This window comes from Rhinolophus sinicus, chromosome 13, assembly GCF_057876585.1.
Source record: "Rhinolophus sinicus isolate RSI-liver-muscle chromosome 13, RSI-T2T, whole genome shotgun sequence".
Classification (NCBI taxonomy): Eukaryota; Metazoa; Chordata; class Mammalia; order Chiroptera; family Rhinolophidae; genus Rhinolophus; species Rhinolophus sinicus.
In genome coordinates, this window is record NC_142513.1 from 50,433,035 (window position 1) to 50,449,067 (window position 16,033).

At 50.3% G+C, this 16,033-nt stretch overlaps 1 protein-coding gene across 2 annotated transcripts in view; it reads left to right on the top strand.

The window, feature by feature from the left end:
* The first annotated feature begins 440 nt into the window (after positions 1-440).
* The window catches only part of PCSK6 (proprotein convertase subtilisin/kexin type 6), a 127,305-nt gene continuing 111,712 nt past the window's right edge, over positions 441-16,033 (top strand). For both annotated transcript variants that reach the window (XM_074318149.2, XM_074318150.2), the window contains exon 1: positions 441-705. In XM_074318149.2, the coding sequence (XP_074174250.2) occupies positions 481-705 (225 nt within the window). In that variant the 5' untranslated portion in view covers positions 441-480. The remainder of the gene's footprint in view (positions 706-16,033) is intronic.

Here is a 16,033-nt window from a genome sequence, read left to right on the forward strand (position 1 = left end):
CCGACCTTCCTTGTGGTTTCTTTCCACTAGAACCCAGAACCCTTGCCAGGCCACTGACTCACGCTGAGCTGAGCGAGGCCGCCTGTGAAGGAGCTCATACCCTCCAGGTGAATGAGGTCGCCAGGGTGCCCGACAGGTGGGAGGGTGCGGCGAGGGCCCACCAGTCTAGGAACCAGACTCACCTGAGATCCCCCCGGGGCCCTCCCGGCTCCTAGTACACGCTCGGGGCCAAGGCCGCCGCTCGGGCCGCCCTGTCTGTGCCTGTGTCCCTCCCGAGAGCCCCCAAACTCTGCGGGAAGTTCCCGGCGGGGGGCGTTCCGGGGCCCGGGCCGCGCGGGCGGGAACGCGCGGCGGCCGCCTCCTCCCTCGCTCCCGCCCGCGGCGGCGGCGGCGCTTCCCCCGCGCGGAGCGGCTTTAAAAGGCGGCACCCCACCCCCCGGCGCACTCGCCGCTCGGGCGCCGCGCGAGCTTGCCGCTGCCATGCCTCCGCGCGCGCCGCCTGCGCCCGGGCCCCGGCCGCCGCCCCGGGCCGCCGAGGACGCGGGGCGCCCCTGGCGCTGGCTGCTGCTGCTGGCGCTGCCCGCCGCCTGCTCCGCGCCGCCGCCGCGCACCGTCTACACCAACCACTGGGCAGTGCAAGTGCTGGGCGGCCCCGCCGCGGCGGACCGCGTGGCCGCGGCTCACGGCTACCTCAACCTGGGCCAGGTGAGTGCGCCGGGCTCGCGCGCCCAAAACTTTCCTGGCGCCGGCGGGCAGGGCGCGAGGGGGCGCCAGGGCAGGGGTCCGGACGCTCGGCCCGCGCGGTCGTGGGGCGGCCGAGGCACCCTCTGGAGAGTCGCCTCGGCGGGGACAACCAGGTGGCCCGCGCGAGCGCCCACCAGGCCCGGCGCGCCGAGGGCAGCTCCCCGGGCGGGGCGCCCCGGCGCGGACACCTGCCCGGCCGGGCGGGAGTGGGAGCCCTGTCGGGCGCCACGCTCTGCCAGCGGGCGCTGCCCTCGTGTCCACCGAGCTTTCGGGGACCTATGACCCTCTGCCCTGGACGGGCGGCGCGGGCCGGGGCGGCGGTGGCTCGCTGGGTGACAGGCGCACGGCCTGGCGTTTTGGGGACCCGTTGCTCCCTTGGTGTCCGCAGATCCTGGCGGGAGAGCTACCGGGTGCCTGAGCCTGGGAGCCGTTGTCAGGGAGGCTTTATGGACACAGGGGTGACCCAGCAGCCACACCGGAGCTGGAGGCTGGAGTCCTGTGTTTAAAACCCCTCCGGGCACGGGGTCGGGTGGGGGTAGTTTGCTTTATTTCTAGGCGTCTGCTGGATTCCAATGGCAGCTTTCTGCGCATTGGCTGTGTGACCTTAGGCAAGTCACTTCCCGATATTCTGTAGGGACAGTGTGTAACCTGCCAACAAGTTGTTGGACTGATCTACTGTTGACTTGTACCAAAACCCCAGCCCAGAGCCTGACCTGGCCCATGAGCCAGCGGCCCTCCGGTGGCCTCAACTGTCACTATTGTGTCACTTAGCAGGAAAGGACAAGACCTGGGGGTGAAGGCTGCATAACCCCAAAGGACCATGGAGGCAGGTCCCTGTGTAGGGGCAGTGGGCAGGGTCGACCCTGATTTATGGCCCATAGAGGGGTGCAGCCAGCTGAAGTCTGCGGGCTCCCCAGGGGACCTCTCAGTGCAATTAACAAATCTCCTACAAACTCCGCACTTGCAGGGTCAAGTGAAGTGACGAGAAAGTACCAGCTCATAACTCAAACCCCAGTTCCAGGCAGCGTTAAATTTAGTTTCATCATTAACCGTGACAGAAGCCAGCAACGTGTAGTGGGGCCCTAATCAAAATGACATTTTTTCTGTACCGTCTGTCCATCTCCATGCTGCTAAACTCAGATGTATGGCCTTCCGGAAAAGTAGCTTCTGCCGCTTGAAACATACTTCACATACTTCATTCAGGTCAGAGGGTGTCTGGAAGAACGCATCTCATCCTTTGTACATCTTTTTCTCCACTTTGACCACTCCACTCTCTTCAAACGTCCTGTGATCGAACAGTTTGCCTTTGGGGCCCTGGCTTCGTTTCTGTCTGTTATTCCTACATCTCCCTGGCTGGTGGTGCAGACAGACGGAAGGTGCCCCTTGGGCTTCCCTCCCCATTCATTGCTTCTGGTGTTGGCTAGGGGCCCCGGCCGCTGCCACACGTGGCTGCTCTGCCCAGGTGACCCAGCAGCTTGTCTTCAGCTCAAAGTGACTCTTACACTGCACGGACAATTACAAAGTGCCCGAGTTTCTGGCTCCTATAATCAAACGAGCACAGAGGAACTGGGGTTGAGCTGGGAGCTCCCAGACGCTCCCGGCGCTGCAGGACAGAAGCACAGTGACTCTCACCCCCACCGCCCCACACCCCCATCTACCATCCAGGGAATGATGAGAAACACTGGGCCTTGGGAACAAGTCCTGTCAGACTCTCTGAGTTGAGTCTTAAGCATGAAGCCTGCGGCCCTAATTTTGCCCCTGGGAGAGAAGGTTCCTCCAGCATACACCGCCTCCACCTGGGCCATTCTGGGGAGTCTCCTAGAGTACCCCTAGCTCTCTGCAGGGGACTCCCCACAGCGTGGTCACTCCACTTGGTAGGCGTGGTGCTGGAGGTGACATTCAAAGACCGAGGGATTAGTTGTTTGGGACTACATACTGTCTCAGAGGGCCACACGCACACGTGTGGGTGTGTGTATGTGTGTGTGTGACAGAGAGAGACTACTCTAGGAGGGCCCATTACTCTTTATTCCCAAACCAGCTTCTCTGCCCCCTCCCCCAAGTGCACTTCCAGTGTGGAAAAGGCTTGGAGCATTCCCGCCTGTACATATTCAATAAGAAGTCTTTCAAAACCTTCTTTGCCTTTTTCAGTCAGAATTTGTGACTCATAAATAAGACATAGATATTATTAGCTTTGATTTATGGGTGAGTAAACTGAGGTGAAGCCAGGGCTGGAGCTGTTTGTGTCCACACAGAAGTGTGTGTCGCCTCTGACAAGTGTGCTCCCTGCTCTTTGTCTCTGGCCGCATTCTCTGGTCTAAGGTCGCCTTTGTGTGACTTTCCCCAAACCCTTAATGGGCAATTAGTGTTGCTCAGGACCTGGCCGACTCACAGCCCTGCTTTTTCCTGCCCATCTTAGCGGCACTGTCTTCTGGCCTGGTGGTTTTACTTTCTTTCGCACAACTGGTAACCCGATTCCGCGGATGTTACATGATGCAGAATTAATGTAGACCGATGGTTATTTGTCTTTCTTGAATCATGGATCCCTTTAGAATCTGATAAAGGTGCTGGGTCTGCTCCTCTATTCATCATTTTATCAGAGGTCCCCACAATACACAACGACTTTAAAAAAAGGAATAAAAATTTGGAAGAGTCAGGTGTCATTTTTGACAGATGCCATAACAAACTACTTGGATAATCCAGTAGAGATTAACTATTAGATGTGATAAGAGAGTTGAGTTGGTTGTTTGATTGCCAGTAGCTACCTTTACAATAGCAACATCCAAAAAGACACAAGAAATTATAATTCACTCTAGTATAAAAGCTATTAGAGACTTAGGAATTAAACTAACAATAAAGTGGGACCTGTGGGGAGGAAATTAGAAAATATTTAGGGAAGTATTGACAAGAAGAAGGTCTGAATAATGGAGAGCGATTTTATGGCCATGAATGGGAGGACTGACTGTCACAGGCTCCCCTAACCCCCCCCCCCCCGAATTAATCTGTAAAGTCAGTGCAATCTAGTTGAAATGCCAAAAGGATTTCGTATGGGAGATGCAAACACACAAATGAATTCTGAAGCTGACATGGGAGAGGAAGGGCCCAGAAGAGCTGAGAAAACTCTGAGGAGAGGAAGGGGATGAGTGAAACTTACCATGAAGCGGTACTGCCCCCAGTAGTTTGACTCAGGCCCAGTAACGGCCCCGTCCATCCAGGCTTCTATGGTAACGTGTACATATGAGCCGAGAAGTTACAGACAGATGGGGAAGGGTGGGCCATCCAATAAACAGTTCTGAGAACTGACTGCCTACAAGGGAAATAGTCAGATCCTCACCTCACTTCTCGACAGTAAATTCCAGATAGGATGAAAGACCTGAGTGTATGCAACACTTTTAGAAATAACTAGAACAGAATACCTTCATGACATCCGGAAAGGAAAGGATTTCTTAGGACACAAAAAGCACAAATGAAAAAAGGCAGAGGCTGATACATGGAAAGTTTTGTATAACAGAGATGTCATGACAGGGTTAAAAAGCAAGTAATAGGCTAGAAAAAAAGCTAACATAACAAACAGATGCGTCCATAGATTATTTAAAAGGCTATAAATCAAAAAATGCATCAGTTATCAAGACCATTTATCAATAAGAAAAAGATAAATGCCAGGTGGAAAAATGGGGAAGCACATAACTAGGGACCCGAATGAAAAAGAAACCCAAGTGGCCAGTAAACACAAGAAAGGACGTCCTGTCCAGCGTCCCCGGGGTTACGGGAATGCAGCTTGAAGCAGTCATGCCATTTCACACCTGTCAGATTGGCCAACGTGGAAAAGCGTTCGTCAAGCGTTGCCAAGGACACAGAGCCATGGGGACGTTCAAATGCTGCTGGTGGAAGTGGAGCTCGGTGTCCCGACTTGGGAGAGCAGTTTGGCAGTCCACTGTGGGGTCAGGTTGCATCAGCCAGTCCCCATCTAGGCTTCTGCTGGGGACGGGCTCTCGCACAGGTGCCCAAGGGGACTTGTCTAGGAAGGTTCACAGGCGTTTTTGAAATGAAGGGAAACACAACCTAAGTACCCACCCATAGGAGAATGGAGAAATAAATCACACCGCAGAATACCATATAGTAGTTCAAAAGGAATTAACCAGATATACGTACCTGCCTAGGGAAATCTCAAAACTAATGTTGAGTGAAAAGCACGGAGCAGATGTATGACGTGACAGGATACGTGTAAACTTGTAAAAACATACTAAGCAGCAAAGGCTTACACATACAGGAAGAGTCGTATCAAATTCTAGTTACTAGGAGCCTCTGAGAAGGGAGGGAGGAGACAGAAACTAGGGAGAGGAATGCCAAGAGTTATCTGTAGTGTTCTGATTCAGAATATACGTACAGAGGGTGCCAAAAAAATGTATGTACATGGTAAGAAAGGAAAAAACTGTGTTAAAATTACACTGATGGTAACTAACCACTTTGAGCACCTCGTGTAATTGCAGACGTCACACGTGACTTGTATTCATCCTTTGTTATTGGTATATATTGAGCATTACAATTTTAATACAGTTTTTTCCTTTCTTAAAATGTGTATACATTTTTTGGCACCCTTTGTATATAGGTGCATATATATATATATACACACACACACACATTATATACAAAAAAAAGTGCATTTTCCACTTTTATTTGGATCAGAATATTACATATGGTGGTGTATACAGGTATACATGCACATACGATGTACACATGTTTACACATGTACCCCTACATACACAGTCACATGAAATGGTAACAGGGAGGAAGAAAAAGACAAAAGCACATGACATCACACGTCATGTATTCCCGGGCCATTGGAAGCACCTCCATGGACGTACAAGTGCTATTAGACGGTGAGACTCCCCTGCTGTAGGCGTCCTGCGCTCGGCTGATCTACTTGCTAAGGAAATGGTGACCTAGGAAGCAATGCCTATAGCTGCAGGTCAAGGGCGATTAGGATAGAGCTGGGCCCCGAGCCCCGGAACCCCACCTCTCAGCATCACCCTCTCCCTCTACCAGGCTTCTTTCTCCTGGGAGTTTTCAGGGGGCGGAGGTGGCCCTCACGCTTACCTATGACACGGTTACCTTGGACACCGGCGACTCTGAGAAAAGACAAGGTGTTTATGTGACAAGGATGGCAACATGCTATTCTCCCAAAGCAAATCTCAACAGCTCAGCGTGTGGCGCTTTTGGAAGTGACAGTTATCTGAAGGGTGGCTCTCAGACTCCGTACCTTCCCTCGCGTTTGTGCTTTGCCTGAGTTCTTAAGCTCATTTGTTGCTTCTGACTCTGTGCAGCAAAAGGCAGGCTGGTTGCCCGGGTCCTAAAAGATCTAAGAGCCTTAAATGATTTTGAACTTGCCTTAAATAGTTTCCTTAAAAATAGCTACTGAGTGGGGCATACCTGGCCCAGAATTTCAGGGGGGCCTGCGTAACTCACTTGTCAGAGGAGACTTGTCACACTGCAGACAGCATGTGCTGACAAGGAAAAACAAGTGGGAGCTTCAGCCAGGTGTTAAAATAATGGACCAGAATATCTTCCGACCAGAATGCTGGGGGCTTGGGAGGGTCCAGGGGGTGCCCCGAATAGCAGTCACCTGTGACCTCGTCCTCTGGTATTGATTTTCAGTCGGAGGCTGCCTTGCTTTTTTTATGCCCTGAGCCCAGAGCCATGCACACAGCTGGCCTGGGAGTGGAAAGGGAGAGAGGTCCGCGGTTTGTGAGTGAGACTGGGATGGTGGCACTTGTGTGTGTGGTGTTGCCCTTCCATTTGACACCTTTATTCAGATGGTGACAGATGTAAATGGACAGGGCTTTATTTGAGTGGACGCCCCTTGTAAGTGATGAGTTTGGGTGCACAGAGGTGACCGAAGCCGAGCTGCAGTGCACAGAGACCAAAAGCTCTCACAGGCGGCGTCCAGGGGAGACGCGGTCAGGCCAGAGTGGGCGGCTCAGCTGACGGGTCCATTGGAAGGGTTTGAACACTAGGCAGAAACCAAGGGTGCGAATCAGAAGCATAGAGCTGTTGACAGGGTGGAAGAGCCCGAAGACCCTGCCTGAGACCTGCGTGGCCTTGGACGATGCGTGGCAGTAAGGCCCCCAGGGACCGTCACCCACTGGGGATCGTCCCGGGTCTCTTGGGTCTCTGAGCCTTGGCCTTAGTGCTGACTTGTGTGGGCTGCGTCTGGCTAGTGCTTCCCACACTGGTGCTCTCGCTGCTGGAGCTTTGCGTCAGCCCTGCAGGCAGGTGTCACCAGACCTGTCCAACCACAAGGAGACCTTAGGTCCAGTGACATTTGATTTGCTGCAGGTCCCACCTGTGACTGACAGGCCAGGGCCACTCCCACCTGCCGACTCACCTTCCACATCCTCCCCTTTGGCAGAGGGGCCTCATCCCTGTTTCTCCAGGGAGTCCATCAGGCAGGAAAGCCTCTCAGCTCTCTGCCAGCAGCCTGTTAGCGCTCGTGCCCAGAATAGTCGCTACTGGCTTTTTCTCTGCAGGTTGAAATTTACACCTCTCCGTATTAGAGGGGACACCCCACCCCTTCTGGTCCTCCTACGGTGCCACACGGAGTTGCTCAAACTGTGCACACCGCCAACTGGACTGGTCATCTTTGCTGCAAACCCATCCCCTGTGTGGCCCTGTCTACAGAAGGGACTCCACGCCCCCAGTGCCTGAGCTCACCTCTGTGTCCCTCTGCTCCCATGCCCCCATCTGGTCTGTAACCGACCTGTGTCATCGCCTGCTGAGTGGCTCTCGTGTTCCTGCTGCTGCCCAGGCTGGCTGGCTCTCCATCACCTCCTCCCTGTGGATGCCGCTGCAGTGCCTCCTCCCGCCCCCACCCTGCTGCCCTCTGCCCTGGCCGCACTCCAGTTCTGAATGCTTTCCTTCCTTCCAGGCTCCCTGGCGCTGCTCTTTCTGCCCAGGATGGCTTTCCCTGTCTACCTGATTGAACCATCTCCGCCCACACTTTCCTACCTTCCTCCCTTGCTGTTTGGAGCCGCGCTCAGCGGCCAGGCCCCTCCTGGGTTTGTGCTGGCACATGGGACGGACTCTCCCTGTGAGGCCATAGCTGGCGTCCAGGTCAGCTCAGCCACAGATGGCATGTGGCCTATCCTCTCCCTGTCACCCAAGGATGCTTCAGCCTCCGTGGGGCCTGCCATCCCATCACGTCCCAGGTCTTCCCAGGGTCCTTGTGCCTTTTGAGGACTTTTAAGACCTGGCACCAGGCGTAAGGCCCTCCGTCCAGTGCTTCGAAAGATAGGGGATGAAGAGCCGTCAGCTGTCAGGAGGGAGCCTCCGGTTCCATGGGATAGGATGGCAGCTCGGGTTCCCATGGTAACCAGCCCATCAATGCCCTTAGTGTTAGGACGATGTCACTGCGGATGGGAAGAAACAGTCTCATTGTCTTCCCTTGGCCGCTTGGGCACAAACCAGCTGCATGCGCAGGGTTCGACAGCCCCTGACAGCCAGTCCTGATGTGCGGGGCTGCCCTGCTCCTGGGCCAGACAGGGGCCGTCAACGCCAGCTTCCTAACCTGCTGGGGGGTCCCTTGAATTCCTGCCACTGGCTGACGCCAGTCACTTGTGGCCTAATTGTTGGGTGAAACCTTCTTCTCAGGGTGAAGAAACAGCCCTGAAGCTCTGCATTCACCACGGGGCTAGACAAACCCGTGTCCAATCAGTCAGGTTTTTGAAAGAGACCTTGATTTCCAGAATTTCTCCCTTGTGTTTCAAAACACCCTGCCAACAACGCTCAGAGATGCTCTCCTGTGTTCATTCAACCAGAACCTTCTGTTGCCCACAGAGGGTCCAAGTCCCTCCTGATGGTCTATGTGAGGGGCTGCATAGAGCAGGCGGCAGCTGGCCTGGCCCTGGCCATGGACTTGGGGCTTTTTAACTGGTAAGGAGAGGGGCTGGCACAGGCAGAGGGAAGGTGGAGACGGAAGGGGCACCCTGGAGACAGGTGGGGGGTGGCGGCTAGTCTGTAGGAAGCTCCCTTCTTATCAGGTCTCTGGCCTGAGGTTTCACTTCAAAGGCTTATCTATGAAGAGGGAAGGCAGCCAGAGGCATTCCTGCCTTTGGAATCTTAAGAGTCTCAAGGGCAGGGAGCTTTCCTTGGACACTCTCCCCCAGAACCTGCCAGAGCCCCGTGGGTCTCTCACTCCAGGAGGAGAGCGAAACCCTGTCCAATCAAACACCTCACAAGAAAGCTGGAACCTTGAGAGGGCAGAGGGGGTTTCATGAGGACCCAAGGATGTACAGAGAGTGGCACAGCCTTGTTATAAAATAGTTATAAAATTTTTATTTTTCTTGGTATAAAACAAAATGAAAACCTCTACAAAGAGAATTTGGAAAACATGGCAAAGAACAAAGAGAGGTATAGAAATCTTTTATAATCCTAGCACCCAAAGATAGTTTAATGTCACTGTTAATGTTTTGAACTGTTCTTTATTGTTTTTTTAACCTCTGCGTGTGCACATGTGTATTTGTGTATGTGTGTGTGTGCATACATTATCTGCGTATATAAGCATCCACCCCCCCTTCCGCACGAATGTCTTGTGCAAACCGAACTGTACAGTTTTGCAACTTGAACCTCCCAAGTCTATAACTATTCTATGGCATAATCTTTAATGGCTGCTCAGTGCATCATTTAGTGGCTGGTCCATAACTTTCTTAATCTTTCCTCTGACATTTAGGTCAGTGGATTCTTTGTGACTCCTTGGGGAAGTGGATATTGCTGCAGCTGGTTTGGAATGTCAGGCGGGTGGAGAAGTGGGAGGGGTTCCGTCACCACCCCATCTCCCACCAACACGCCTCGTTCCCCTGGTTACGGCGTCCCATCACATTTCCCCGTCCTACGTCACCAACCTTACAGAGGGTCCCGGACTTGTTAACGTGTGTTCAGCTCGACGCATAAGGATTTTATTGACTTTTTTTTTATTTCATAAAATTACACGCAGAGTATATAAATATTCTCTCATTGTAAAGAATTCAGTGCAGATGTAAAAAGAGGAAAAAATCCTTCCCTCCCTCATCCCATCCCCAATTTACTCCTTTCCCAGGTGCCACCACTGTCCACACATATTGTCCTTTTTCAGAAACATATGCGCATATACATGCAGAGGGTGGGGGGGTTATTTTTTACATAAATGGGGTCGTGCTAAACCACTTTTTCTGCCCTAGCTTCTCTTAGCTTAAAATGCGTATTGGAAAGCGTTCCACACTAGTTCTTGGAGAGCGACCTTATTCTTTTTAAATAGTTTTAAGCCATTTTGTGGATGTGACATATTTGTTACACTGTTATCTATTAATGTTCATTTGATTTGCCTCCGGTTGTTTCTTCTTTCTTTTTTGGTATTATAAACAATGTTGCCATGGTCACCCTCATCCACGGGCCTCTCTGTGTATGTGTGAGAATTTCTGAAGGATACATAATAGCAAAACCAAATAATCATTATCATAATAATAATCACAGACACCTACCTGGCCCTTATGATGTGCCAGGTAATTTTCCAAGTGCTTTCATAGTGTTGGCTCATTTAATCTTAGAAGCCCTATGAGGTCGGTGCTAGTACTATCCCTATTTTACAGATGAAGAAATCAAGGCACAGGGAGGTTAAATAAGTTGTCCACAGTTGCACAGCTTGTAAGTGTCAGAGCCAAGGTTTGAACCAAGATGGTCTGGTGCTAGAGATGGGGCAACTTGAGGCAGAGTGTATGTGCCTGTTATGTCATGTTAGGCATCGACAGGTGGTTCTCCAGACTGGCAGTGCCAACTGACCCTGCCCCCAGAAATGTAGGAGAGGACCCTCACAAGTCTTAGCTAGAAATCGTCAATTGTAGTGTTTGCCAATTCTTACAGGTGACAATGAAATCTCATAGTTTTCATTTGCTCTTTTTTCTGATGACTATTAAAGTCAAATGCCTCTTTATACAGTTATTAGTCATTTTACTTCCTCTCTGAATTGCTGATTTATATTCTTTGCTTATTTTCAATTGTGCTATCTCTTTTTATCTTAATGATTTGTAGGTGCTGTCTCTATATGGTGCATATTAAACTCTTGTTTGTGAATATATTGCAACTCTCTTCCCTCATCTGTCACTTTTCTCTGAACACTGTTCAGAGGGTTTGTTTTTTGCTTCTTTTCTGAAGTACAACCTGCAGGTCCATTTGTTTGTGAGGCTTTGGGCTGGTCACGCGGTATAATTCAAAGATGAGCAAGGCAGGGACCCTACAACTATCAAGAACTTCGGTAACTATTGCAAGAGGAGGCGTGAAAGTAGTACAGAGGTGGAATGCAAATGCTTTCGGGTAACAGAGGAGAACAGGGCTGATTTTCACCTGGGAAGTTCAAGGAAGGTTTTGTGAGCCAGACCTTGAAGGGTTCACAGGATTTTCTAGAGCAACAAGGAGCAGGGAGTGGGGTGTTGGCAGGTGGGTCACAAGCAAGTGAGGGGAGTCATTGGCACCCCATTAGGAAACAGCTCTTGATGGCTCAGGTGGACAGACTCCCACGGAGTGGTACTTACAGAGCAGCGTAGGGATTGGAACCAACAAAGGAAGCTGAGGCACCTGGTAACCAGGTGTGGTGGGGCGCTTCTACCCACCTTGAGCTGAAGGGACAAGGAGAACACAGGGTTAGCAGAGCCATGGGAGCTGGAGACCTGGAGGACGCAGCTTCTTGCTGGTACCTCCCATTGGCCGAACCCTCAGGAAGCATGGCCCAGGTGGGGGTGTCTGGAGGGGCCCAGGGCAGGCCAGAGATGGGAGATGGAGCGGCACAGGAAGGGTGAGGAGATAGAAAAGTTCTGGCCATGTGAAGATCTCAGCGAAGACTGGCTGTCATTAAAGAGCTGAGGACTTTATTTGCTGCAGCTTTTAGTCAGGAGCGTTTATTGGGTGCAGGCTCAAAGCCTGGCACCGTGCAAGGTACGAGTTGCAAAGATAGGTCAGGCTGGCTGTGCACCCAGTGACACGTGCCTCGGCGCCACTTTTAGCTTTCTGTGTGTCCTCTCGGAGGGTCACAGCAGTGCGTGTGGTTTCCGCTGTGTTAGTCCTCACGTACCTGGATCTATGCCTCCTTCTCCCGGTCAGAGTTTATTTAGGTGTGTCTGTCTGAGGACAGATTTTAACACAGAAAAACAAGTCCATTTCTGGCCACCATTGCACTCGGTCTAACGTGCAGCGTGATCTGCTGTTTTCTTAAACAAACAAACAAAAAACCCTACTTGTGTTCCTCTTGATAAACCCTAATTTCTGTAAAATGAAACGAAACATTATTTCTATGCTGCTATCAAAGTAACTGCTTGTGACTGGGTCCATTCTCAGGCTTCTAACGTACATCCTGTCTCTGAATTTCTCATTTGCAGGAATATGACACTTAGCCATGAACCAGAAGCAGGATTTATTCCGGTGGCGTAAACAAGTTTACGTACCAAAGACTTTGCCAACTCAAGACCCTCACAACCCTTCACTTTAGCACAAGATACAAAAGCCCATTTGTGGGAATGGATGCTTTCTATTTTCATAGTTTTGTGTCCTTTGTGCAAAATGAACTCATTAGTACTTTCTAGGGTTTTTTGTTTTTTTGTTTTCAAGGAATGTGGTTTTCTGCCTTCCTCTGATATCTGGCCACACCAGGAATATTGTAAAACCAAACTGATTCCTTCGCACACTAAACAGTCTATGCATGCCAGCCTGACCCCAGAGGTAGACGTGAATTGGCCACCTCTGAAGACCATACTTTGAGGGTCATGTTGAAGGGCCAGGACTGACCACCCCACATGACAAGCTGTCTTAACGGCATTCCTGTCCCGACAGGAAAAACACGTCCAGAACCTAACCGGGAAAATCTTTCCACTTTCCGTCTTGATCGTCACTTACAAAGAGCCCGGTCTGTGTTTCTGTTTACTTCTTGTGTCACGCGTTCAATGGCTGCTTAGCACTAGAGAAAATCCTGTCTCCGAGCCAATTTGTTTGTCTTCCTGAAAGTTGGTTTTACTTTCCAGCAATTGGGTCCTTTCCTGAGGTTAGTCACTTACAGAGCTTTGTACTTGGTCTGTGCTGACCGCTGTGCCAGCCTGGGTTCATTGTTCTGCCAGCAGCCGCCCAGCCGGCCTAGGTCTCCAGCACCCTGACCTCCTGGGGGGGGGGGGGGTTGATGACCAATTGCTGGCTGTGAGAGCTGTGTCTCCCCCCAAAGGCCGAGGAACCTTATCTGAGCATTTGCTGCCACTTTTCTCCCCTCGGTGTCTGTGTTTATTTGCATCGTGTGGTCAGGTACATTGAGTTAGGTTGCAAGTCTCAAGCAGGGCTGTGCTTCGGTATGTACCCTGTGCACAAAAGTGATGCTCAAAACTCTTTAGGGACAGTGGGTGCAGCCTGGAGGGAACAGCCATCTCCCCAAACCTGCCCAGTTCATTCTAAAGGATGCGCCTTTTCTGGGAGGTGCACGAGTGTGGAGCCAGTTTGATTTCTGTGACAGCCTTTCAGAGAAAAGACAACATGTTGACTGCTGACCAGGCCCTCAGGTGCTGGAGCTGTGGTTTCCCCAGGGTCATGGTGCATCGATGAGAGAAGCAAACCAACAAGCACTTCCATGGGTCAGAGCATGTCACTTGTCCCCCCGCTGGGTTCTCAGCAACCTGGGGCCCGCCTCTGTTTGGCCTTTTTTTACCCTAGAGGATTATGGAGTTGCCTGGGGTCGTTCAGCGTATTTGTTACCATTTTAAAAGTTTCTTAGGTCCATCAGTAGGAGAATGGATAAACAAATGTGACATAGTCATATAATGGCCACTCTTTACTGAGCATCAAAGAGGAATACATGACTCGATGTGGGTAAATCTCAGACGTTCCACAGAGTGAATGAAGCCTTGCACCGAGGAGCTATCTGGTTCCGTTTATAGAAAGTTCTAGAAGAACTGTGGCAGAATAAAAACTAATCTATAGGACGGCTTCTGGGAAAACTGGGGTGATGGTTGTGTTCTACATCTCAATAGGGGTTTGAGTTACACAGGTATATACATTTATCACGACTCAAAAAATGTCTAATTAACATTTGCTCATTTCACCCTATGTAAATTTTCCTTCCAAACAGGAAATCTGTAAGCAAGTATTGAACTCTCCATTTATAATGATGTGTGTGTGTTGAATATTTAGGGAGAAACGTACTGATACTGCCATTTACTTTGGAATGCTCCACAAATAAGATGGGCTGACGGATGGATAGATGGAGAGAAATGTGGTCGGTGGTTGAGGGCACAGTTGAAGTGGCCGCTGTGTGGGTGTTTGCTGGGCACGTCTTTCAACTTTACTGTATGTTTGAAAATTTTCGTACTGAAATGTTGGGGGGCAAAGGTTCTTAGGGTTATGGTGGGGCTAGGAGAGATTTGGGGGGAATCCCTGCTCTCTTTGGAGACATAATCCTAAATGTGTGTCTTGGGGTGAGGATTGGACGTCTAGGGCTTTAATGGGGCGAATGATGTCATCAGAGAAATCCCCATGCAATCTGGGCTTGGGGGCATACGCTTTTTATAAGGTGTGTTCTGGGGTCACACTGGCATCTGAAAGGATTAGCGTGGCTCCGGGAGCCCCTAGCTTGCTCATTTTTCCTGGGCAGAAAGAGTCAACCCTGGGGAGAAGTATCCCAATAAATGTAAATGAGCGGTGTCTTGCAGCTTTGGGACCTTCCTGCAGAGGAAAGATAAGCCTGCAGCCGATACCCCTGGCAGGCCGGCCGTGGGAGTCTGGGTTGCGTGCCGGCTAATTATCTTCTCAGTCTTGCTCTGCAGCATGTTTCTCTACTTCCACCATTTGAATTAGTGACTTTTGGTAGAATTTTCAGCCTCTCTTAAATTGTCGAATTGAAGACCGGGCCCAGCAGCCACTCTCTACCATCCTAAGTCCAGCCACTGTGTGACCCGGGGGCTGTCCCAGAGCAGAAGCAGCAATGACAGCCATCAGACTCCTAGTAGGAGAACCTCTGCCTGAGAGGGGAAGCCCCGGGTCTGCTGGTAAATTCAGGGCATGTGCGAGAAGTGGGGGTAGGGAGAGGGGAGAAGAATGAAAGCATTATTCTACAAAGCTGCTTTTATTTATAGATTCTCCTAATTCTATTAAAATGAATGCCGGAGGGATATAAAACTTGGAACACGTAACACATAATAGCAATGAAAGGACGTTAAGCTAAAATAGGGAACAATGGCAAAATGAGAAGAGAGTTTTCGTATCAGAAGGAAGATGGGACATTTTTCTGAAAATCATCTTGGAGCCCACAGTCCAGGGAAAGTGAGAGAAAATAAGTCCATGGTTAGGAGAGAAACATAAAATATTTCATAATGAAAAGGAGAAAGAGTGAAGCTGGCTCAAAGGGAAAACAAAGACAGAGAGTCCACTTATTACATTATAGAGACAAATAAATAAAACGTCGTCCTTGTAAAAGGAAGTCAAGCTAATTAGTTAGTGGGCTGTAAGAGGAGTTGGCAAAATAAAATGTATTAAATATGATCAAATTTGTAAACAGGCATATTTGCCTGCTCTGTTCTGGCAGCCGGCAGTGCTTTACTTCCTGCGTCTAAAACGAGGGATTTCTGATTCCTGAGATAGCACATTAATGGGACAAAGCACCACATAAATAAATAGCCACTTATAAGAGAAAAACTGGACTCAAACGGATGCTTTACAGTAAATGAGTTGATAAATGAATGAGAATTCCTGAAAGTAAGGTGATTAAACACACATACTCAAATGGGAAAGCAAGAGAATTACCTTCTGAGATGAAAATACAATGAACTAAGGCATGAAAGCAGGTCCATCTTTTTATAGCCCATAATGTCACCTCTCTGTGCCTCAGCCCTTTCTACTGAAGAATGGAAGTTGCTAGCACGTCTCACAATCAAATGCTTGGAAGAGGGCCAGGCCCGAAGTGGACACTCGAGGGTGTGTTACCGCTGATAATGTAATTATTGTCAACATGCTGATTATTAATACCAAGAGACAGGGAAATAACATAGCCTGTCCAGTTTGCGAGCCCCTTAACATCTCTGGATGTCAAGCCATGCATTAGTCTGTAAAGCATGATTGTAATAACCGCTGGCCAGGTAGCATTCTCATCTGGCTGTTGTATCGCAGTGTAGACTTAAACCTCTTGGGGACTGAAAGGGATGGCCATTATTAGTGCAGATGTCACGTGGGCCTCCTTAATGACAGACACTCTGAGTAGGGCCTCCGTGTGGACGCCTGGCACTGTCCATGCTGTGACCAC